The sequence below is a fragment of the Emydura macquarii genome, unplaced genomic scaffold, assembly GCF_026122565.2.
Source record: "Emydura macquarii macquarii isolate MOO-44397 ecotype Brisbane River unplaced genomic scaffold, CSIRO-AGI_Emac_v2 contig_3441, whole genome shotgun sequence".
NCBI lineage: Eukaryota > Metazoa > Chordata > Testudines > Chelidae > Emydura > Emydura macquarii.
The window spans coordinates 44,841-68,423 of NW_027133578.1; the positions used below are offsets into that span (position 1 = coordinate 44,841).

Here is a 23,583-nt window from a genome sequence, read left to right on the forward strand (position 1 = left end):
TTGCATATCCCGCTTTTAGTAACGGGCTGATAAACCCAGCCCCGAGCGACTCGAACTCCCGAGATCCGAGCGCGGGCAGGCGAGCGACACCAAGGGCGGGGCGGCTTTATTCTCAATACACCGCCTGGTACTTAACCAGGGAATCCGCATTGTCCTGACCCGAGAGCTGCGGGGCCGCTGTTCTGCTAATGCAAGTTTTCCCATGGTGCTTTCTAGCCAAGATTTTCCAGAACAACGAGGTCTTTTAACGGCCTCAGTTTTGCCTTCGGTCAGCCTGAGACGCCTTGGAAGGGTTTTGTTCTCAGAGTTTGGGGGTGCGGCATTTTCTGAGGAGGAGATATCGCCAGGTGGGAACCCAAGCCGAACACCCAGGCTGCGAGAGAACTAAAACCACGTAGGGAAAGTGTCTATTTTAACACGAGGAAGCACACACAGGAAGAAGAAAATGTTACCTTTTAAATGTTGGAATTGTAACTTTGTCCGGGGGGGGGGGGGATTTACAAAGGGCCGTTTGGTACCCGGGTGCCATGGAAAGGGAATGGCCATTAAGCACCCCAAACCTGTGTTAGTGCCTCTGAAAAATCTCCCTGTCTTTCTCTGCAGCAGAGATACACGGTGTGCAATATTCTTCTCTAACTCACCCCTTGCTCTAAGCCAGGGAGCTGCTTGTAACGTGACCTTGATGGTCTGTGTACCTAGGCTCGGTGGAGATGAATACAATTCAGCCTGTGAAATGTTTGACCTGTTCCCGTGGAATATTCATCCGCAGTTCATTTAAATGGTGGCTCTGGTCACCTGGTCAATTGGGCTTCTCCGCCTATTCTACATATTAGCTGACGTCCACTCTAGTAATGGGAGATGAACCTGCCCCTGTTCAAGTGTAGGAGGTGCTGTCCATCAAAAAAGGCCAACGTCCCATGCACTTTATAGAGGTTAAAAATGGGCCGCAGATGAGAATCCGGATTGTTCATCTCTCAGCATCGGTCTGGGTTTGAGAAATGCCTGTGGGTGACCAATGCCTTGTGTGTGGAGATGAAGTTCCAGCCGAGGCAGTCGAGTGCACACCTGACAGTGGATCTCTGGGAACATTTGTTTGATTATGAATTGGTTCGATGAGGCTGAATGTGGGAGTCACAAAAGGCAACACCTGCGGGGCAATGCTGTGAAAAGAGAGAAGCTGGCTCGACAAGGCCTGTGAAATATTAAAAGGACACGTCATGTTTAGGTGGGGCTCGGTAGCGGAGACGTTTCACCCACGGAGAATTAACAGCCGGTTGTGGGGAAAGAGATTTAGCCCCCTCAGCACCTCACAGGCATCGAGCCAGAGTCACTTGATGGCTCCTGGCTCTGAATCAAGGAGCTCTTGGGCCAGTGACTCAGTCTTTGTCCTCCACGACACAGAGGCCGGGTTGTGTTCCCAGCTGTACTGTGAGAGTCGGGCTCTCCTGTCTGTGGGAGACACCGGTACAAAGAGGTTCCTTGTGTATTTTCCCAGCCAGGGGAGGGAGGAATAATCCATTTGCTATAGCGTGAGTCTAGCTGTGAATATCCCTGTGGGTTTTCTTCTTTCACTTCTCAGCAGAATGACAGACAAACTGGTGGAGCGGGGCCCTGGGAGGCAGGACTTCTGGGTTCCCTTCCCAGCTGTGGTATTTCAGATTCACTGCGAGAGTTTGGGTGAGGCGGGGTAACTTTCTGTGCGATCTGCAGAAAGCAAACAACCAACCAAGCAGAAATCAGATTGTGTGGGCAGCTGCTGCTCTCGGCCGCTCTTACAGACAGGCTGGTTCTCCGCACGGTTAGTTTTAGTGCTGGCTCTGGTAGGTTTTCCCTCACTGTGTGTCTCTGGCACAGTAATACACGGAGGTGTCTGCGGGTTGCAGGCCGGTCAGTTGCAGGTACACTTGGCTCTTGGAGGCGTCTCTGGTGATGGTGAGGAGACTTTTCAGAGCCTCGTTATAAGCGGTGCCTCCACCACTCCAGATAACTCCGACCCATTCCAGCCCTTTCCCCGCTGGCTGGCGGGCCCACTGCACCTCGTAGCTAGTGAGAGAGAATCCGGAGACGGTGCAGGTCAGTTTGAGGGTCTCTCCGGGTTTCTTCACTCCCCCTCCGGACTCCACCAGGCTAACCTGGGAATAGACACCTGCAGAGGGGGGAAATAAAAGGGAAATATTGCAGTGATTCCCAGAGGCGCAGCTATTAGGGCACATGCGGTACCGTTGGGCACAGCTGTAGCGCAGATCCAGCCCTTACCCGCTGGGAGCAGCAGGAGGAAGGCGAGGACCAGGCTGGGGGCCATGTCTGCGGCTGGCGGGCTGGTTCCCTGGGCGGGCTGGGAAGCTGAGCTGGCTCTGAGCGGTGTGAGCGGCCTGCCACTGGGCTATGAACAGGGCCCCGGGGGGCTCATTTGCATGGGACAAGGGGTGGGACAATATAAGGGGGACCTGGGAGGTTTGGTTCAGTCTAGCAGCAGGTGGGTTAATGAGTCTCAACGGAGAATCCGAGCTCCATAAACAAACGTGCTGCATTTCTTGGGCACTGTTTGATTGGAAAACATAAAACCACTGAGTGAAAACGATCTCGCTCTATCTGCACCGATCTAGATCTGTATCTCTGTCTCTGTCTCTCTGCCCTTCAGTGTAGTTGTCAGTGTGATGTACCCGCAATTAGTGCTAGGACTGATCAGTGGGGACATCCACGGAGCGAGGGCGGATGCACCTCTCCTTTATTCCTGCTCGTGGCTCGAAATATGCTCGGGGCATCTTCTCCCTGCGCTCCCCAGGGCGTGATGGAATCAGCAGAGACTTTCTCTTCTCTCACAGCTGTGTGCGGGGTGGCTGAGGGGAGACATGTTGTGTCGGTTCTCACGGCTGTGGAGCAGGAGCGCCACCCCCAGGAAATGTATCCCCCTGTCTCCGCAGGGGAAGGTTTTTGTCTGAGCTCAGACCTGCCTCCCCGCACTGTGGCTGGCAGGTGGGGTTGTGACGGTAAAAATATGGGATCCGCCCCTCTGAGAGGGAGAGATTTCAAGAAGGGCAGTGCCCTGGGCATGAAGGGGGAGCTTGTGCCGGGGTGCGGAGGGGAGGGGAGCAAATCGTGCTGTTAGGGTGTGTGTGTGTGTGGTGGGGGAGGAGGAGGAGGAGGAGGAGTGTGTTTCCGAAGTGGGCTAGGGCGGTGCAGGTATAGAGGGGAGGGGATCAGGGCCCTGATGTTGCAGTGTCGATGGGGTGACGGAAGCTGTGGAAGGCAGTGCTGTGCTGGGTGTAAATGGGAGAGGAGCAGGCGCTGGTTTGCTGTCTCTATGAGGTGACAGTGGCTGTGGGGGAAGCTGTGCGCTAGGTTTAGAGAGGAGAGGATCAGGCCAGGCTGGAGCGGGGATCTCTATGGGGTGACAGTGGCTGAGTGGGGCAGTGGGGGTATAATGGGGGGAAGCGGGCCCTGGTTTAGGGTCTTTCTGGGGTGACAGTGAAGTCGAGTTCTATCACAGAAATATCACATCATGTTACACGTCGTGTTCCCGCACTGCAGATACTCGCTCATTGAACACATGGAGGTGAGGAGATGGATAAGTCCAGGGTGCACACGGTGATTGGAGAGATGGATGGATAGTTTCTGCTGAATGACAGCTAGCTAGATTGATGCAATGACCTTGAGAGGGGCAAATGTTTGGTTTCTTCTCGATAAAAGGCACAAATAAATATGGCTGACCCAGAAGGAAACATAAATATTCATACGATGGAATGAATCTCAGCTCTGCAGCTCCAGCCCGTTAGCAGTGGGGCTGTGAGTGGGGAGAGGGGAGACCACAGGGTTCAGTAGGGCTGGGACACCCGCTGGGGCTGGGCGTGGGTTAGAACTGAGTCCCCTGTCCCTTCTTGTTCCCAGTCATGACCAGCTTCACTTAAACATGCAGGGACCATTAGGACACATTTCCTGACAGGCTTAGCCATATGGAGAAGGAGCCGAAGGGGCTGGAGCACATGATTCATGAGGAGAGATTGAGGGAACTGGACTTGTTTAGACTTCAGAAGAGGGGAGTGAGGGGGGATTGGATAGTTGCTTTCAACTACCTGAATGGGGGCTCCAGTGAGTATGGAGCTAGGCTGTTCTCAGTGGTGTTGGATGACGGAAGAAGGAGAAATGGTCTCCAACTACTGCGGGCAAGGCCTAGGTTGGATATGAGGAAAATCTTTTCCCTAGGCGGGTGGTGAAGCACTGGAATGGGTTACCTAGGGAGGTGGTGGAATCTCCATCCTTAGAGGTTTTTAAGGCCTGGCTTGACAAAGCCCTGGCTGGGAGGATTTAATAAGAGTTGGTCCTGCTTTCAGCAGGCGGTTGCACTAGACACCTCCTGAGGTCCCTTCCAACCCTCATCTGCTCTGATTCTATGATGATTAGTTGCTGCTTCACTGTATGGAGACCCCCCGTTCAGTCAATGAGAAGAGCCCTTTGCGGAGGCGGGCAGGACCGCGCAAACACTGGTATGGCAGGAGGCATGCAGGGCACTGAAGAGTGAATCTCCGATGTCAGAGTTTTCCATCCTGCCGGCTCTTCCCCCCCTTGTGCCCAGCACAGGAGAGTTTGGCGTGTGTCCTGCTGCCACCAGGCGCCCGACGCGAGAAGTTCCGCTGCTCTGGTTTTTGTAGCAGCAGCAGCTGCTTTCCGCTCACTGTCTCTCTGGCACAGTAATAGCGGGCGGTGTCCTCGGGCTTCAGGCCGCTCATTTGAAGATAGAGCTCACTCTTGGAGTTGTCCCTGGAGATGATGAATCGCCCTTGGACAGCCGGGGAATACCACTGGCTCGACCCATCGTCATTAATCGTAGCCACCCAGTCCAGCCCTTTTCCTGGAGCCTGGAGGATCCAGTGCATCCTGTAGCTGCTGAAGGTGAAGCCGGAGGCTTTGCAGGAGAGGCGCAGAGAGTCTCTGGGCTTTTTCACATCCCCTCCGGACTCCACCAGCATCTGGCAGCGGGCACCTGCAGACAAAGACAGGTTATGAATATCGCTATAAAAGCAGCGATGACACAATATTCTCCTAACCCCGCCACTTATTCAGAGGAAGAAAATACCTTCCAGAGCCGCAAGAGCGAAAATCATAGGGAGGAATTTCCTGGTGTCAGTGGGGAAAGTCCGCAGCGGGGCTGGCTGGTCCCTGCACAGACACAGGGGTGCGGGGTGTGTCTGCGGGTGCAGCCTGGGCAGAGGAAGACCCAGATTTAAAGAGGCAACTCGCTCTGCTATTTGCATATCTTCCTCCTTATAAGGGACTCCAATGTTTTCCGCAGATCGAACTCAGTGTCTGTGTGTGAGGCTGAGGGAAGGGCCGGCAATTGATCTCTGAAAAACAAGTCGCCTCGCAGTCGGAGATTCCTACTTCACCGTTATGGGTCACATCCCCGTCTTCTTTGTCCCTGGCCCCAAGGATAAACTGTATGTTTAACCTTAATACTGATCTCAGCCTGACAACTAACTGAACACCTCAGTCAGAACACTGACTCCGAGCTTTACTCCTGAACGCAATTCTAACCCTGAATGACATTTGCAACTGTGAAAGAACTGAAAGGAGGTATCCATCTATCCATCCCGATACACACACACCATCCATCTATCTAACTTCTCACCCACTTGTTTTTGAGGTTTCCTTCTGCCTCCCATTCCATAGGATCTGAAGGCCTTACCTACAGTAGCAATACAGAAGCTCTATATTTTTTCATAAATTCTCTGGCTGATCCTTTACGAGGGAAGATCGGTGCTTGGAGTGTCTTTGGTATGTTGGATTATGTCAGTGGAATTCCTTGGTGGGGGGGAGAGTGATCATTCGTTAATTCCATCTGAGAAATATTTAAGTAGAAGGGTCCCATGGTAAGAATACTTCTTGCTGAGGAGGAAAGGAATGTCGAAGTAGTACCCATCTTCCTCAGTCATCTTTGAACTAACAGGAGTAATTACTTTCTCTCCTTGTAGACATAAACAATCCAGCTGTCTGTGTCGGAAGCTGGAAGAGGAATTTCCAGAGATATAACTGTGCTGTTCAGCTAAGGGCTCCAGCTTTGTCATGTAGGCCTAGATCTCCTGTGTTCTCTTCCCACCTTCGATAAGAGAGCGTGGCTCTGGATCATAGAACATTAAGACTCTTGGGTGCTCTGCACAGTTCTGGGTGGGGAGAGCAATCCAGATGTTACAGCATGAGACCGAGTACGAAGATTTTTGTGGTCCTTCCCTTCACTTCTTCAAGAAATGATAAAGAAATTGCTAGAGCAGGGGCCTGGGAAACAGGACTCCTGGGTTATCTTACCAGGCCTGGGATTTCTGATACATTCTTTGACTTTGGGTGGTATCAGGATTAATTCACAAGTGCCTGTGCCTTGCCATAGAAAAATAGAGCCATAGGTTCAGTAGGGACCACATGGGTCATCCAGTCTAAGCCCGGGCCAAGATGCAGGATTTGTTGTGTCTAAACCACTGAAGACAGATGTTTATCCAGCAATGTGGATGAGGCGAATAGCTAACCAAGCAGAAAGGACACTGTGTTGGCAGCTGCTGCTCTCTGCCACCCACCAAGAAGGCTGGTTCTTCACAAGGTTAGTTTTAGTGCTGGCTCTGGTAGGTTTTCCCTTACTGTGTGTGTATCTGACACAGTGATACACGAAGGTGTCTGCGGGTTGCAGGCCGGTCAGTTGCAGGTACACTTGGCTCTTGGAGGTGTCTCTGGTGATGGTGAGGCGACTTTTGAGAGCCGCGCTATAAGCAGTGCCTCCATCAGGCCAGATACCTACGACCCATTCCAGCCCTTTCCCGACTGCCTGGTGGGCCCACTGCACTCCGTAGCTAGTGAGAGAGAAACCGGACACGGTGCAGGTCAGTTTGAGGGTCTCTCCAGGTTTCTTGATTCCTCCTCCGGACTCCACCAGGCTAACCTAGGAATAGACACCTGCGGAGGGGAGAAATAAAAGGAAAATGTTTCAGTGATTCCCATAGGAGCAGTTATTAGGGCACATGTGGTAACAGGGGCACAGCGGGAGCACAGATCCCGCCCTTACCCGCTGGGAGCAGCAGCAGGAAGGCGAGGACCAGGCTGGGGGCCATGTCTGCGTCTGGCGGGCTGGTTCCCCAGGCAGGTGGGATGCGTAGCTGAAGCCCAGCGCTGGCTCTGAGCAATGTGAGCGGCCTGCGTGTGGGCTATGAGGTGGGCCCCAGGGGCTCGTTTGCATGGGACAAGGGGTGGGGAAAATATAAGGGTGGGGACCTAGCAGGCGTGTGACACTGTATCGGGTTGTAAACCCAGTGACGGGTTGATCTGACTGTTCAAGCTTAGTTGAGACATTTCCTTGATGGTATTAAGTTGCTCCTTTCATCTGAAAGTATAAAACCACTAAATGTCAACTCACTATCTAATCTCTCTCTCTTTCTCCCCCTCCCCCCCATCTCCACCCACCTACTTTCCTACTGATTCTCTCTCTCTCTCTCCTTATTTCATATGGCAGTCTGCCACGTAAAAACAGTCCTCTTCTGAATGTCATCCTTGGTATGGTGGAAAATCTTTTGAAAGGAGCACCTAATTCCCTTAGGCATCTTTGACATTGGAAGGCTGAGGCCGTGTCTCCACTGACGGTGGCGAATTCGCTGCCGTCAGATCAACTTATCTGGATCAATTGAGCGATCAGTGAAGACCCGCTCAATAGATCCAGTAATCGATGTATTAAGATCACCTTCGCAAGCGGTGTAGCGCTGCGTCGACTGGAACGCGGTTCCCGTCAGCACAGTGCAATGAAGACGGCGAGCAGAACAGCAGCACAGAAATCGACAGGAGTTACGCAAGTTTTTTGCGTAGTTTGTGTAACTCCGGATGACTGAGGCCGAATCTCCGAGAGAAGGGAAGACAAGCCCTAAGTTATTTATTTTCCTGTAGGCCTACACAGTCAGAATTGCCTCTGTCCGAATCTGTAGGAGTCTTTTCAAGTTATACAGGATATCTTTAGAAAAGAAGGGAATTCATTATCTTCTCCTTCCCCTTCTTGAACACCACAAATACTAATCAGAGAACAAGTTTCTGAAAAGGGAAAATATTAAAAGCAGATAAAGGGCTTTCATTGGCCTTTTCATAATGATGTTAATGGGAAATGTACATCCCAATCCATTAACCGGTTTAGAAATTCTCATCCCAAGAGCTTTCGGAAGGAGATGAATTTTTGCCTAGGTGACGAAACCGTCTGTTCAATGATTATGAGAAACCTCCCCTGTGGCTAGCTTAATTCATAGAATCATAGAATATTAGGGTTGGAAGGGACCTCAGGAGGTAACTCATCCAACCCACTGCTCAAAGCAGGACCAACCCTGACTAAATCATCCCAGCCAGGGCTTTGTCAAGCCAGGCCTTAAAAACCTCTATGGACGGAGATTTCATCTCCTCCCTAGATAACCCATTCCGGTGTTTCACCACCCTCCTAGGGAAAAGGTTTTTCCTAATATCCAACCTAGACCTCCCCAACTGCAACTTGAGACCATTGCTCCTTGTTCTGCCATCTGCCACCACTGAGAACAGCCTAGCTCCATCCTCCCTGGAACCCCCTTTCAGGTAGTTAAAGGTGGCTATCAAATCCCCCCTTGTTCTTCTCTTCTACAGACTAAAGAAGCCTAGTTCCCTCAGCCTCTCCTCGTAAGTCTTGTGCTCTAGCCCCCTAATCATTTTTGTTGCCCTCCTCTGGACTCTCTCTAATTTGTCCACATCCTTTCTGTAGTGGGCAGCTAATTGACAATACTCAGGTTTTTTGCTGCTCTCTATAAAGCAGCTGGTCAAGGACGCTGTTGAGACAAGTGACTGAGATAAATGAGTTCTGGGAGATTTTTGAGGGTGGCAGTTGTTCGGACCCCATGTTCCTAATGGTGCTGTGAGAGAACAGTGATTATTGCAGCGTGACTGGGGATAATTCTGTGTGGAAAGGGACTGAAACATGGGGGCTGGCATAGATGAGATCCGAAAATGCAAAATTCTGAGTGTCTGAGTTATTGAGCTCTCATGTGACAATCCCAGAGGTTTTAGCACACTCGGGCCTTTGCACCGTTGATTGACAATCCCTTGTTGAATGTTGGATCTGAATAAATATCCTGTTCAGATAAGCTCTCAGACTTTGCCATGTAGCAGGGAACGGAATTCCCACCTCTGTGCTATGATAGCAGGGCTCAGGATTCCACAGCAGACAGCGGATTTAAGGACTCCGGGTTCATCTTCCCAGCCACGGGAGAGAGCAACAGTCCGGTGAGTCCAGCTGCAACAGCAAGAGTTTGGGAATGAAAATTCCTGTGGCCTTTCCCTTCCCTGCTTGGCAGAATGGCAGAATAACTGAGCGAGTTGGAGGCCGGGTGTCAGAAATGCTGGACTCGATTCCCAGGCCTGGCAGTTCTGATTCTCTGTGCGACTTTGGGGTTCTATGTGGTTGAGTTCACATCACACGTGGGTTCAACTTGCCATGGATCCTGGATGAAGCATAGCTACCGAAGCAGAAAGAACTCTGTGTTGGCAGCTGCTGCTCTCTGAGACTCACACAGGCAGGCTGCTTGGTTAGTTTTAGTGCTGGCTCTGGTAGGTTTTCCCTCACTGTGTCTCTGGCACAGTAATACACGGAGGTGTCTGCGGGTTGCAGGCCGGTCAGTTGCAGGTACACTTGGCTCTTGGACGTGTCTCTGGTGATGGTGAGGCGACTTTTCAGAGCCTCGTTATAAGCAGTGCCTCCACCACCCCAGATAGCTCCGACCCATTCCAGCCCTTTCCCCGCTGGCTGGCGAACCCAGTTCATATCATTGCTAGTGAGAGCGAATCCGGACACGGTGCAGGTCAGTTTGAGGGTCTCTCCGGGTTTCTTGATACCCCCTCCGGACTCCACCAGGCTAACCTGGGAATAGACACCTGCAGAGGGGAGAAAGAAAAAGGAAAACGTGTTAGTGATTTCCAGAGGCGCACTTATTAGGGAACATGCGGTACCGGGGGCATAGCTGGAGCTCAGATCCAGCCCTTACCCGATGGGAGCAGCAGGAGGAAGGCGAGGACCAGGCTGGGGGCCATGTCTGCGTCTGACGGGCTGGTTCCCTGGGCGGGCTGGGAAGCTGAGCTGGCTCTGAGTGGTGTGAGCGGCCTGCCACTGGGCTATGAACAGGGCCCCGGGCGGCTCATTTGCATGGGACTAGGGGTGGGGACAATATAAGGGGAGATCTCGCAGGAGTGTGACACTGTGTCGAGTTTAAACCCAGTGTCGGGGAGATCTGAGGGTTCAGTCTTAACACAGGAGCTTCCCTTTGAGTATTTATATATGTGTAATAACACTTGGAACTTATAATAATACCAATTGCACCTACGTATCTATCTATCCTACCTCTCCGCCCCACCCCACTGTTGATGTCGGTGTCAATGTTATAACCTAGCAGCCCCTGACATCACTGAACCATCCCTTGTCCGTGAGAATCTGCAGAACTAGTCTGCAAACCAAGTGTGCAAAGCTGCGTCGGGAAAGTCTCTGCTTTGGGCTGTGTGGCTGGAAAGGATTGTGGAGCACGATGGCTTAGTGCGATGAGAAGGGACCGTGCTGCACGGGCAGGATAATGTCACAGCTGGTGCTCAGTCGCTGGACAGGCCCTTGTGATGGTCCCTGTACAAAGGGGTGAATTTCATCCCTAGAGAATTGCCAGTGGCTGGCGGGGAAGGTCCCTGGTAGGTTATTGGCCAGGCCCTGCCATTCATTCCCGTTGCTCTTCGCTTAGGACCCAGCCCCTCCATTGACTTCAGTGGGAAAGGAGGGAGGTGGCGAGTGGAGAGTGTCTGAGCAGAAAGCGCTGGTGAGTCACTGGGGGCATCCACAGAGCACGGCCGGATGCACCTGCTTCTTCTTCCTGTTCCTCTGAAATACACTCTGGGCATCTGCTCCCTGGTCTCCCCAGGGAGATGGGATCAGCGGAGCCTCTCTCTGCTATCACAGCTGTGTGCGGTGTGGCTGAGGCGAGATATTTCAGGTCGGTTCTCATGGCTGTGGAGGGTGAGCGCCACCACCAGGAAATCCCTTCCCCGTCTCTGCAGGAGAGTAAAAGGAGGAAGAGAACTTTACACACTGTGTTACTATCGCTGCAGAAGGACAGTCATGGTCCGCTGGTTCCCGAGTGGCTATGTGGGGAGACAGAATCTTCCAGAGCTACCAGAGAGAAAAGGAAATGGAGGCAAATTCTCGTTTTCCCTGGTGCTTCAGGGGACAGTTCTCAGGGAGAGGTGTCTGCAGGTTGTCTCTTTGGGTGCGTCCTGGGCAGAAAGAGAGAGAGATTTAAGCAAGAAACAGTCCCCGCTATTTGCATATCCCCTCCTTATAAAAGACTCACATTTCCAGCCTGATTCCTAGCGTTCAGTGACATTTGACCAAGGGATACATTTACAAAGGAGTCTCCTGCTTAAATACCCAATTCCCAAGTTATCTACAGGGACTGCTGCTGGGGTTTAGTTTGCAGAATGCAAGGCTAGGTTGTTAATTTCCTACCAGTAATCAATACCTGAGAATTGCTTATCGAGAAATGGAAAGGATTCTCTTTTATTCCTTTTTACTTATTGCTGACAGATTGCTGTGGGGCACTGAATAAATCTGTAGCTGTCTGGGTAGAAAACCTTCTGAAATCAGGCTTGCCATTTCCTGCGGGAGGGCGCCTGGCCCCTCGTCTCCTGGCATAGCTCGATCCCGTGTGATTCAATGTTTTCATCTGTCGGAATAAACGGGCCAGGACAGCAGCGTTAGCCAAGCGGGGTAGCAGCCTTGGAATCCATGGAGCGTCCGGACTGCACAGCAGCGAGGCTCTGACCCGATGACGATTGTCCTTCCTTTGGCCGCATCTACAACGCAGTGAAGCCGGAGAGAGTTTTCAGAATCGATCGCGATGGTCATTGGATCCGCCCCTGCATGCATTTCTCTCCCTGCAGGTGGCAGACACCGACCTGGGATACGGGGCTAGTGTCGGTCACCTGGAGAGTGATGGTTGTAAAGAGGGACAGAGGGACAGACAGACAGACAGAGTCAGGGTTTACATAATAGTTATGCAAACACAAGATTAGCTTCGGATATATCAATAAGTCCTCATATTTCTCAGGGACTAAGCCTGAATTTAATCCTTCCTTTCTAGTCTGATCTATGAATTCCTCCAGCAGTATCTTCAGGTAATATCCATACCTAGCACAGAGGAGATGCCCATTTGTGCCATGGATACATTTACCCCGTCTACTCAGGGCAGGGGCCGAGAGGCCGTTTCAACTCTCACACTCCCTGTGTGAAATATGTATGCAAATCCCTGTCCGGGGGATTGCTGTTTAAATGCAGGTGGATTAATAGAATTGTACCAGAGAGAAAGTTGGATGGTTGAGAGATCCATTATGTGACATGGCCGGAGGATGTGTGGGCCCATGGATGTGTGGGAGTTAGTTGATGAGGCCCGTAGAGAGGAGGCAGTGTGCAGGGGGAGGGAGTCGATGAGTTATATCACGTGTGATACCTTTAAACAAATATTGGTGAAATACCCAGCACTGACTGATAGCTTCACTGTGCTCATATTTTTATCTGACAGTGTTTGTGGTTTTGTTTATCGCGTTCTCCCTCCGACCCCCGACTTAAAGGCGGTGTTTAATGGGAGATTTTATTTGCCCATAGACTAATTTTAAAACGTATTACAAATAGGGGGAAAGGTTCAGGTTCAGCCCTTCTCAGTCAGGTCGGGACCGGCCTTGGCTCTGTGCTCGGTGTGAAGCTAGATTTGGCTCAGACTGAGCCGCTGGCCATGAACACGTCGCTTCCTCTCTTGAGTTCCCAGTGCCCGGAGTGTCACTGTCTCAGCAGCTGGGACTTTCCCTGCTGCCCGCAGCGGGAGGTTTTTGTCTGAGCTCAGACCGGCTTCCCCTCACTGTGTGTCTCGCACAGTAATAGCGGGCGGTGTCCTCGGGCTTCAGGCCGCTCATTTGCAAATACAGCTCGCTCTTGGAGTTATCTCTGGAGATGGTGAATCGCCCTTTCACTGAATCAGGGTAATACGTTGTACTCCCATCGGGGTTTATATACGCGACCCATTCAAGTCCCTTCCCGGGAGCCTGTCGGACCCAGTCCATGTACGAGCTGCTGAAGGTGAAGCCGGAGGTTTTGCAGGAGAGGCGGAGAGAGTCTCCGGGCTTTTTCACATCCCCTCCGGACTCCACCAAGCTGATCTGGGACCGGGCACCTGGGAATAAAGACGCGATACAAACATTATTATCCAAAGAGCGAACACAAAATATTCGTCGGGCTGCCCAGGGTATTTAGGTTAGAAAATACCTTGCAAAGTGGCCACCATAAAAACGAAGTAGACGGAAAGTCTCATTTTCCCTGGTGTTGGAGCGGAGAGGTGGCTGGTAACTGCACAGACACTGGGGGCTGCGGATTGTCTCCCCGGGTGCAGCCTGGGCATAGAGAGGGTCAGATTTAAACAGGAAACTGTCAGCCCTATTTGCATATCCCGCTCCTTATACGAGAGACAGACCCTTCCCTTGTTCATCTGAACTCGTTTCACAGAGTCTCTGACAGACGTTATTCCTCACTGTGTGTTTGTGCAGCGCCTAGGACGCTGCGGTGGGGTCCTGACTTACTTTCCTGTCACTGAAGGAACAAGGAGACGATGTGAATCGCTCGCCATTGATTTCTAGGAATTGCTCTCAAATCCTCTGAGGACGAGGTGAACATTTCCAACGTCTGTAGTGGTCTTCGGCTCATGAGGTGTGAGAGAAGAGTGTTTGGCCAGGGAGCAGAACAGCTGGAAGTTATACAGCCCGTGATAACTGGGCTCGGAGAAGTGTTAGAAATTATCCGCTCTTTTACGGTTAGGTTGGAATTATAGCTGTGCGCCGGGAGGTCCAAAGTGTTCTAATGGAATTACGTCCCCGACTCCCTCTGACGGTCAATATAATTTTTGCACCTAACTCCTTCGGGACCCTTTTAAAATATGACCCCCCTCCACCCAGTGCATCTTTTTTCTGTGGTTTTCATCCCACTAACTTTCCTGCTGCATTCAGTGATTTTGATTTTGTGAGTGATCAATGCCACTTCCCCTTTTCTGTCCACTCCCTGAGACTGGGATTTACAACGCAACCTGAGGGACACACGTTCTCACGCCCAGGAAATTCCATCATCAATAAAATAAATGCCTAACTCGTTTAATCACCTTTAAACCCACTCCGGAACCAGCATCATTTTCTTCTCACTGGTTTCCCATTGATCATATAGAGGAGCACTGGGCAGAGAGGGGAAAGTCAATATCCACGTGTAGCGGAAATCTCTTTCTTGGCAGATTAGATAGATAGAAAGATAGATATAGGAATGGATGAAAGGAAGGCACAGTAATCTGAATTGGCCGTATGCTCTCATCTTGTATAGATAATAGTTTATTGATGAGCCGACAGAGAGGACATCGATACTTATACGAAATATTTAATACCTTTCTAAGTCAACATTGCACAATTATAGACCATCTCTCCACAGTGCCATTAGCAGTAACGCTGTTATTTTCTAGATCTGTGAGGCTTTGTGTTTTGGTTTCTCCTGCTTTTTCCTCTCATTTGGTATGACTCTGTAGTACCTTCCATAGTGCGGTGTCATACTGATTCTATTTTGTGGGCAGGGAAAAATCAACAGCTGACTTGAATGACCAAAGACGAGAGATAGGAATCAGTGGTCTGAACCACTAAATATTTGTGCATATGCTAAACCCTCCCCTCCCCCCATTAATTTTAAAGATTTTGGGATGAGGCACACAGAACAATATCTGGTCAATGAACAGGGAAGATGCAGATGATAAACTCTTTTTGAGTATCAGGTTAATAGGTGCATGAAAACTGCTGCTCTGTCTGGAGGCTGTGTAAGACGTAGAGCTGCGGGATGGCATTTTCTAAAAGGTTTAAGGTACTTAGGGATTCCATGCCCTACGAATTTCAAATTGATTTCAGGCCCTTTGATAATTGCACGTGTATTAACCATCCTCTGCAGATTTCCTTCCCAATAATCTCCTGCTCCACTGTGGGTTTCACAGATTCTAGGGTCAGTAGCAGTTACTGTAACCAGCCAGTGTGACCTCCTGCACAGCACAGGCCACAGAACTTAATTGCTTCCAGTTTTGCCCCAAATTCTTGTTGATTTCATCGAGATGTGGGGTGCCTAGCGCCCACGGGAAGCTGTGAAGCACCCCTGTGTGCCAGAGACACAGGGTGGTTTTCTCATCGCACTAGCTTGCCCAATCTTTTGAACCTGCTCACGCTACACGACAGGGTACAAGACTCTCTGGGCTTTCTGACCGCTGAACCAGCCTGGAGCAGAGCCAACGCATAGGGGAGAAAGAAAAACTTTTTCACTGTGGCCCCAGTTTCTAGCTATCCGCACGAGAACTCTTTGTGTGATTTTCCCTTCGTCCTCTGTGTATCTGCTGCCCCCTCCTGATTAACACGATCCGTGGGCCTTCAGACGTCTGGTTTTTGTATGAAGCACAACAGGCTTCCCCTCCCTGTGTCTCTCGCACAGTAATAAACCGCCGTGTCCTCCGGCTTCAGGCTGGTCATTTGCAAATAGAAATTGGAGCTGTCCTTGGAGGCGGTGAATCGCCCCTGGATTGTCGGGGAGTAGCTCTTGTCGGACTCTGAATAATAGTAAATCAGCCACTCCAGCCCCTTTCCCGGAGCCTGCCGGATCCAATACATACTAGTGCTCATCACGTTAAAACCGCTGCCTGCACATTTCACCGTATGGGGCTCTCCGGGCTTTTTCACCGCCGTCCCCGACTGGGTCAGCACCACCTGCGAGCGGGCACCTGAGGGGGAAATGCAAAGCGAGAGATGGCCCGTGTAATTCAGATTATCAGACTAAATGATGGGCAAGCGGAGAAAGGAGCGAAGCCGAGCCCAACTCACAGGAGAGGGTGGCGAGGGCCAGGACCAGCTGCACCAGAGGCCAGGTAGCCATGGAGCGGTTGGGGGGAAGCAATGAACGGTTGGGTCTGACGCGAACAGGCGTCCCTGAGCCGGATCCGGGACTCTGTGTGTGGACGGAGGCGGTGGGGTGGCGTTAAGTAGGAAGGACGAGCGGTTAGTTTTTGCATATCGCTGGCAGGAGGGGCTGTGACGGTATTAATGTGAGCTCCCGCCCTAGGGGTGCGTGTGAGAGATCCCCAGAGGGGGCACGGCCTTGGAGACGAGTGAGGCGCCTGAGTTAGAAAGGAGCCAGCCCAGCTGTGTGGCCCCGAGAATAGCTGGGGTGGGGGTGGGGGTAGCTTTGAGCAGACGCTGTTCTGCTATGAGTAAAGTGGCTTGGGGGGGTATAGTGTGGTGGGGAGCAGGACGTTAATTTGGGTTTCTCTGGGGCTAGATGCCTGCAGAAGGGAGAGGCACACAGGGAAGGAGTGAACCTCTCCGTTGGTGTCTGGACGGGTGAGAGTGGTTGGCCAGTGACGATGGATGTTTTCGTTAATGTGCATACTAAGGAGGAGTGTGTGCTTATAAAACGTGCCGATGTCAGCAGGCTGGGAGGCATGGCACGCACGTGGGAGGACAGCGTTAAAATTCAGAAGGACCTTTGCGAGTCGGTCTGAATTCAGCATGATGACGTTCCGTGCGGACAATGCAAAGTCCTACACCGAGGAAGAAAAACCCAATGCACACCTGTAAAAGGGGGATAACTGGCTAGGCAGTAGCACTGCCGAAGGGGATCTGGATTGCTAACTGAATACCAGACAAGAGTGTGGTGCAATTGGCAAAAACAGGCACATATAAGTCTGGGCTGTATTACCAGGCCTGTCATAGGTAAGACACAGGAGATAATGGGTGAGTTGCACAGCTGCAGCACGGGTCCATTTCTGGGCACCGCACTGGGAGAAAGAACTGAACAAACTGGAGAGAGTGGAGAGAAAAATCAACATAAACGGTCCAAGGTTTACAAACCCAGACCTGTGGGGAAAGGTGAAAGAAAACTGGGTTTGTCTCGTCTAGAGAGAAAAAGACGGATCGGAGACCGGATTACAGTCCTCAGCCGTGTTAAGGTCTGTTGTAAAGAGGAGTGGGGTCAATTTTTCTCTATGGCCACCGAGCAAGGACAAGGAGTAAGGGGCTTAATCTGCAGCCAGGGAGATTTCATTTAGGTCCTAGGGGAAACGTTTCTCCGGAGAACTAAGCAGCGGAATAGGTTTCCAAGGCTGTGGAATCTTTGGAAGTTTTTAAGACCAGGTTCGACACAGACTTGTCAGGGATGGGCTAGGGTTACCTGATCCTGCCTCAGAGCATGGACTGGATTCAATGACCTCTTGAGGTGCCTCCAGCCCTACGTTTCTACAAATTCTGTGTGGGACCCTTATCTGTAAATGTCTCCCTTTATATCACTGCTATTAAAAGAAAAAGAACAGGAGTGGAATACATGAGTGAGAGTGCAGAGAGGATGGACTGGGGAATAAGAACCAGTTTTACTGCAGGGAAATTATTACTAAATATTCACATCGAGGATGACATTGATAGCCACGTGCATGTACTTATTCACACTCCCACTGAAATAGCGGTTCCTGTTCGGATTTCCATTCACACTCCTATTCCCCGTCTCACTCCCCTTTACGTTCACACACGTAGGCCCATTCCTGTTCGAATCCCCCAGCCTCCTCCTCAGTCAGGCTAACACTCACGTCCCCGTTCACCTTTAGCTAATGGTTATCTGTGATCGCAGCAGGGATTAGGGTCCAGACATCATGAATGCCGGTAATACAAATCACGGGTACAATATAGCTCCTCTCTGTGAATATCTCCCCTCCCCAACCGGTATCAATAATGACAGTGGTGTATAAAGGCGAGCCAGCACGGCCCATCGGGCTGGAGGCTTGGCTGACCCCGAAAACCTGGGAAATCAGGTGGGAGGAAAGGCTGCAGGAGGGGAGGGAACCGAGGAGGGACGGGCCCGCTATTTGTCACTGGGAACGTCTATTCACCACCTGATCTGCGGTATAAATAACCGGCAGGGAGTGAAATAAAAGGACAGGCTGCCTTGGTTTGTTTTATTTATCCCCATCCGGCTCAATCCGTTTTACGGACAAGGAACTCCACCAGCAGCACAATCCTCCTGTAGTGAGGCCGGGGATGGTTTCTGTCCAAGCTCAGCCCGGCTTCCCCTCACTGTGTGTGTCTCGCACAGTAATACAGGGCCGTGTCCTCCGCTTTCAGGCCGGTCATCTGCAGGTGCAGCAAATCGTGGGGATTGTCCCTGGAGATGGTGAATCGCCCTTTGACTGCCTAGGAATACAGCTGTTCACTGCCACTTCGGGAGCTAATCCGAGCCACCCAGTCCACCCCCTTCCCGCGAGCCTGGCGGACCCAGTGCATGTAGAGGTCGCTGAAGGTGAAGCCGGAGGCTTTGCAGGAGAGGCGGAGAGAGTCTCTGGGCTTTTTCACATCCCCTCCGGACTCCACCAGCTGCACCTGGCACCGGGCACCGGGGAATACACTAATACTTCAATTCATATCCATTTTAACGGGAGCGATATTACTTTCTGTCTCCCAGCGCACTGAGTGGGGTTAATTACTTGCGAAAGTTGCTAGAAGGAAAACTAAGGGAAGGCAAAGTCTCATTTTCCCTGGTGTTGGAGGGAGAAGTTCTCAGGGGGGTTGGGTTTTTTTTTCCCCCTCTCACTTTTTCGCAGAATGACAGACAACCTGGTGGAGCGGGGCCCCGGGAGGCAGGACTCCTGGGTTCCCTTCTCAGCCGTGGTATTTAGACTGTGAGACTTTGGGTGGGGGTGGGAGGGGTAACTTGCTGTGCGATCTGCAGAAAGCAAACAACCACCCAAGCAGAAAGCAGATTGTGTGGACAGCTGCTGCTCTCAACGGCTCTTACAGGCAGGCTGGTTCTCCGCAAGGTTAGTTTTAGTGCTGGCTCGGGTAGGTTTTCCCTCACTGTGTGTCTCTGGCACAGTAATACACGGAGGTGTCTGCGGGTTGCAGGCCGGTCAGTTGCAGGAACACTTGGCTCTTGGAGGTGTCTCTGGTGATGGTGAGGCGACTTTTGAGACCCACGCTATAAGCAGTGCCTCCATCAGGCCAGATACCTCCAACCCATTCCAGCCCTTTCCCCGCTGGCTGGCGGACCCAGTGCACCGCGTAGCTAGAGAAAGAGAAACCGGACACGGTGCAGGTCAGTTTGAGGGTCTCTCCGGGCTTCTTGATTCCTCCCCCGGACTCCACCAGGCTAACCTGGGAATAGACACCTGCAGAGGAGAGAAAGAAAAAGGAAATGTTTTAGTGATTCCCAGAGGCGTGGTTACTAGGGAACATGCGGTACCGGGGGCACAGCTGGAGCGCAGATCCCGGCCTTACCCGCTGGGAGCAGCAGGAGGAAGGCGAGGACCAGGCTGGGGGCCATGTCTGCGGCTGGTGGGCTGGTTCCCTGGGCGGGCTGGGAAGCTGAGCTGGCTCTGAGCGGTGTGAGCGGCCAGCCACCGGGCTATGAACAGGGCCCTGGGGGGCTCATTTGCATGGGACAAGGGGTGGGGACAATATAAGGGGAGATCTAGCAGGAGTGTGACACTGTGTCGAGTTGCAATGGCAGTGTCCGGCAGGTCTGAGGGTTCTGTTTTAATAAACAAGTTTCCCTTTGAGTATTTCTATTTTCCTAGTTACATTTGGAGGTATAAAACTGTCAGGTCTCTCTCTCTCCTCTCTCTCATGTCTTTCCACCTCCCCCCGCCTTTTTATGGTGTTGTCAATGTTATAACCCAGCAGCCCCTGACATCACTGAACCATCCCTTGTTCCTGGCAATCTGCAGAACTGGTCTACAAACCAACTGTGCAAAGCTGCGTCGGGAAAGTCTCTGCGCTGGGCTGTGTGGCTGGGAAGGATTGTGGAGCACGATGGCTTAGTGCGATGAGAAGGGACCGTGCTGCACGGGCAGGATAATGTCACAGCTGGTGCTCAGTCGCTGGACAGGCCCTTGTGCTGGTCCCTGTACAAAGGGGTGAATTTCATCCCTAGAGAATTGCCAGTGGCTGGCGGGGAAGGTCCCTGGTAGGCTATTGGCCAGGCCCTGCCATTCATTCCCGTTGCTCTTCGCTAAGGACCCAGCCCCTCCATTGACTTCAGTGGGAAAAGGAGGGAGTCTGCGAGTGGCGAGTGTCTGAGCAGAAAGCCCTGGTGAGTCACTGGAGGCATCCACAGAGCACGGCCGGATGCACCTGCTTCTTCTTCCTGCTCCACTGAAATACACCCTGGGCATCTGCTCCCTGGTCTCCGCAGGGGCGATGTGATCAGTGGAGCCTCTCTCTGCTATCACAGCTGTGTGCGGCGTGGCCGAGAGGAGGTATTTTGGGCCGGTTCTCATGGCCGTGGAGGGTGAGCGCCACCACCAGGAAATCCTCTCTCTGCAGGGGCAGGTATTTCTTTGGTCTGAGCTCAGATTCCCTTCCCTGGATGTCTCTTGCACAGTTATACAGGGCGGTGTCCTCGGGTTTCAGGCTGGTCATTTGGAGGTAGAAAGTGGACCTGTCCTTGGAGGCTGTGAATCGGCCCGTTAAGCTGCAGGGTATTAATTTGTAGTTGAAGGCACGTGGTAGCTGACCAGCCAGTGCCGCCCATTTCCTGTCTCCTGTGTGATCCAGGTCATATAATAGCAGGTAACCCTGACGGTGTATTTAATCAAAGTGGACTCTCCGAGCTCCTTGATTCCTGGACCAGAGTGGGTCAGAACAATCTGTGACCAGGCTCGTATGTAGGAGTGGAAGAGGAGGGGAGAATGAGAGAACCGGAAACATGAAACACCTTCTCCTTTAATTAACAGGAGAATAAAAGAAGGAAGAGAACTTTACACACTGTGTTACTATCGCTGCAGAAGGACAGGCAGAGTCCGCTGGTTCCCCAGTGGCTTTGTAGAGAGGAAATACCTGCCAGAGCTGCCAGAAGGAAAAGGAAATGGAGGAGAAAACTTGTTTTCCCTGGTGCTTCAGGGGAAAGTTCTCAGGGTGAGGTGTCTGCAGGTTGTGTCTCTGGGTGCGTCCTGGGCAGAAAGAGAAACAGTCACCGCCATTTGCATATCCCCTTCTTTATAAAAGACTCACATTTCCAGCCTGATTCCTAGAGTTCAGTGATATTTGACCAAAGGATACATTTGCAAGGGAGCCTCCTGCTTAAATATCCAATTTGCACGTTAGATACAGGGAGTGCTCCTGGGGTTTATTTTGCAGAATTCCAGGCAAGGATGTTAATTTGCTACCAATAATCAATACCAGAGAATTGCTACTCGAGAACTGGAAAGGATTCTCACTTGTTCCTTTTTACTTATTGCTGACGGATTGTTGTGGGGCACTGAATAAATCTGTAGCTGGATGGGTAGAAAACCTTCTGAAATCAGGCTTGCCATGTCCTGTGGGAGGGCGCCTGGCCCCTCGTCTCCTGGCATAGCTCGATCCCATGTGATTCAATGTTTTCATCTGTCGGAATAAACGGGCCAGGACAGCAGTGTTAGCCAAGCGGGGTAGCAGCCTTGGAATCCATGGAGCTTCCGGACTTCACAGCAGCGAGGCTCTGACCCGATGACGATTGTCCTTCCTTTGGCCGCATCTACAACGCAGTGAAGCCGGGGAGAGTTTTCAGAATCGATTGTGATGGTCATTGGATCAGCCCCTGCATGCATTTCTCTCCCTGCAGGTGGCAGACACCGACCTGGGACACAGGGCTAGTGTCGGTCACCTGGAGAGTGATGAGTGTGAAGGGGGACAGACAGACAGACAGATATGTAGATCCAATCAGGTCTTCTATAACATTAGTTATGGGCACACAATATTACCTTGGATATATCGTTAAGTCCCCATATTTCTGAGAGACTGAGCCTGAATTTAGTCCTTTTCCTTGGGCAAGTCTGATCTATCGAATTCCTCCAGCAACATCATCTGGTAAAATATCGATACCTAGCCCCGAGGAGATGCCCGTTTGTGCCATGGATACTGTTAGCCCGTCTACCTAGGGCAGCGGCCGAGAGTCCCTTTCAACTCCCAAACTCCCTGGGTGAAATATGCAGGCAAACCCCATTCAGGGTGTTTGCTGTTTAAATACAGGTGGATTAATTGAATTGTACCGAGAGAGGAAGTTGGATGGTTAAAAGATCCGTTATGTGACATAGCCCGAGGATGTGTGGGAGTTAGTTGATGAGGCCCATGGAGAGGAGGCGGTGTGCAGGGGGAGGAGTTGATGAGTTATGTAACATGTGTAATGTCTTTCAGCAAATATTGGTGAAATACCCAGCACTGATCGATAGCTTCACTGTGCCCATGTTTTTATCTGACACTGTTTGTGGCTTTGTTTATCGCGTTCTCCTCCCACCCGCGACTTTAAGGGGGTGTTTAATGGGAATCTTTATGTGCACATAAAGTAATTGTAAAATGTATTAAAAATTCGGGGGAAAGGTTCAGGTCCAGCCCTTCTCAGTCAGGTCGGGACCGGCCTTGGCTCGGTGAAGCTAGATTTGGCTAAGACTGAGCCGCTGGCAATGAACACGTCGCTTCCTCTTTTGAGTTTCCAGTGCCCGCAGTGTCAGTGTCTCAGCAGCTGGGACTTTCCCTGCTGCCCGCAGCGGGAGGTTTTTGTCTGAGCTCACAGCGGCTTCCCCTCACTGTGCGTCTTTCGCACAGTAATAGCGGGCGGTGTCCTCGGGTTTTAGGCCTGTCATTTGCAGGTACAGCAGGTTGTTGGAGTTGTCCCTGGAGATGGTGAATCGCCCTTTCACTGTATCAGCGTAGTATGTGCTGCTACCACCTGGGTTAATACCAGAGACCCAGTCCAGCCCCTTCCCCGGAGCCTGGCGGACCCAGATCATCCAGTAGCTGCTGAAGGTGAAGCCGGAGGCTTTGCAGGAGAGGCGCAGAGAGTCTCCGGGCTTTTTCACATCCCCTCCGGACTCCACCAGCTGCACCTGGGACCGGGTACCTGGGAATACAATAATACTTCAATTCATATCCATTGTAGCTGGAGCAATCTCACTTTCTGTCTCCCAGCGCACTGAGGGGGGTTAATTACCTGCGAAAGATGCTAGAAGGAAAACTAAGGGAAGCCAAAGTCTCATTTTCCCTGGTGTTGGAGGGAGAAGTTCTCAGGGGGGTTGGCTGGTCGCTGCACAGACTCCAGGGAATGTCTCTGCGGGTGAAGGCTGGGCGGAGAAAGAGAGAGCGCCGGAGATTTAAACTGGAATCTCTCATCTGCATTTGCATATCCCCCTCTTTATAAGAGAAACACTCTCCTTCTGTCAGTGCTGGGCATTACTTGTGCAGGGACTCAGAGAGAGAGATTCAGAGAGTCCCACACCGTGTGTGTGTGCAGCGCCCAGCACAGCGTCGATGATCATTTCATCATACATTGGACAGTATCCAGCACTGGGGGGCAGAGAACGAGCTTGGCTGGGGTGACAGGGCCAGACCTGGTGGCTACAGGAGAGTAGGTTGTTGTTTTTGTTTTTTTAAATATTATAAACAAGATGTTTATTTGAACAGCAAGACGCTTTACTTGACGGGAAAACTATCTAGGATCAATGTTTT

At 51.5% G+C, this 23,583-nt stretch overlaps 3 gene segments (V, D, J or C); all 3 read right to left on the reverse strand.

Annotated features, from left to right (window-relative positions):
- Positions 1 to 15,498: 15,498 nt before the first annotated feature.
- Positions 15,499 to 15,997, reverse strand: LOC137144274 (Ig heavy chain V region 3-like). The segment is given in 2 exon segments: positions 15,499 to 15,845; positions 15,946 to 15,997. Coding segments are annotated over 2 exon segments (399 nt in total).
- Positions 15,998 to 18,957: 2,960 nt separating this feature from the next.
- Positions 18,958 to 19,426, reverse strand: LOC137144275 (Ig heavy chain V region PJ14-like). The segment is given in 2 exon segments: positions 18,958 to 19,271; positions 19,381 to 19,426. Coding segments are annotated over 2 exon segments (360 nt in total).
- A 3,235-nt stretch (positions 19,427 to 22,661) lies between these two features.
- LOC137144276 (Ig heavy chain V region 3-like) lies at positions 22,662 to 23,405 on the reverse strand. The segment is given in 2 exon segments: positions 22,662 to 22,978; positions 23,354 to 23,405. Coding segments are annotated over 2 exon segments (369 nt in total).
- Positions 23,406 to 23,583: the final 178 nt, after the last annotated feature.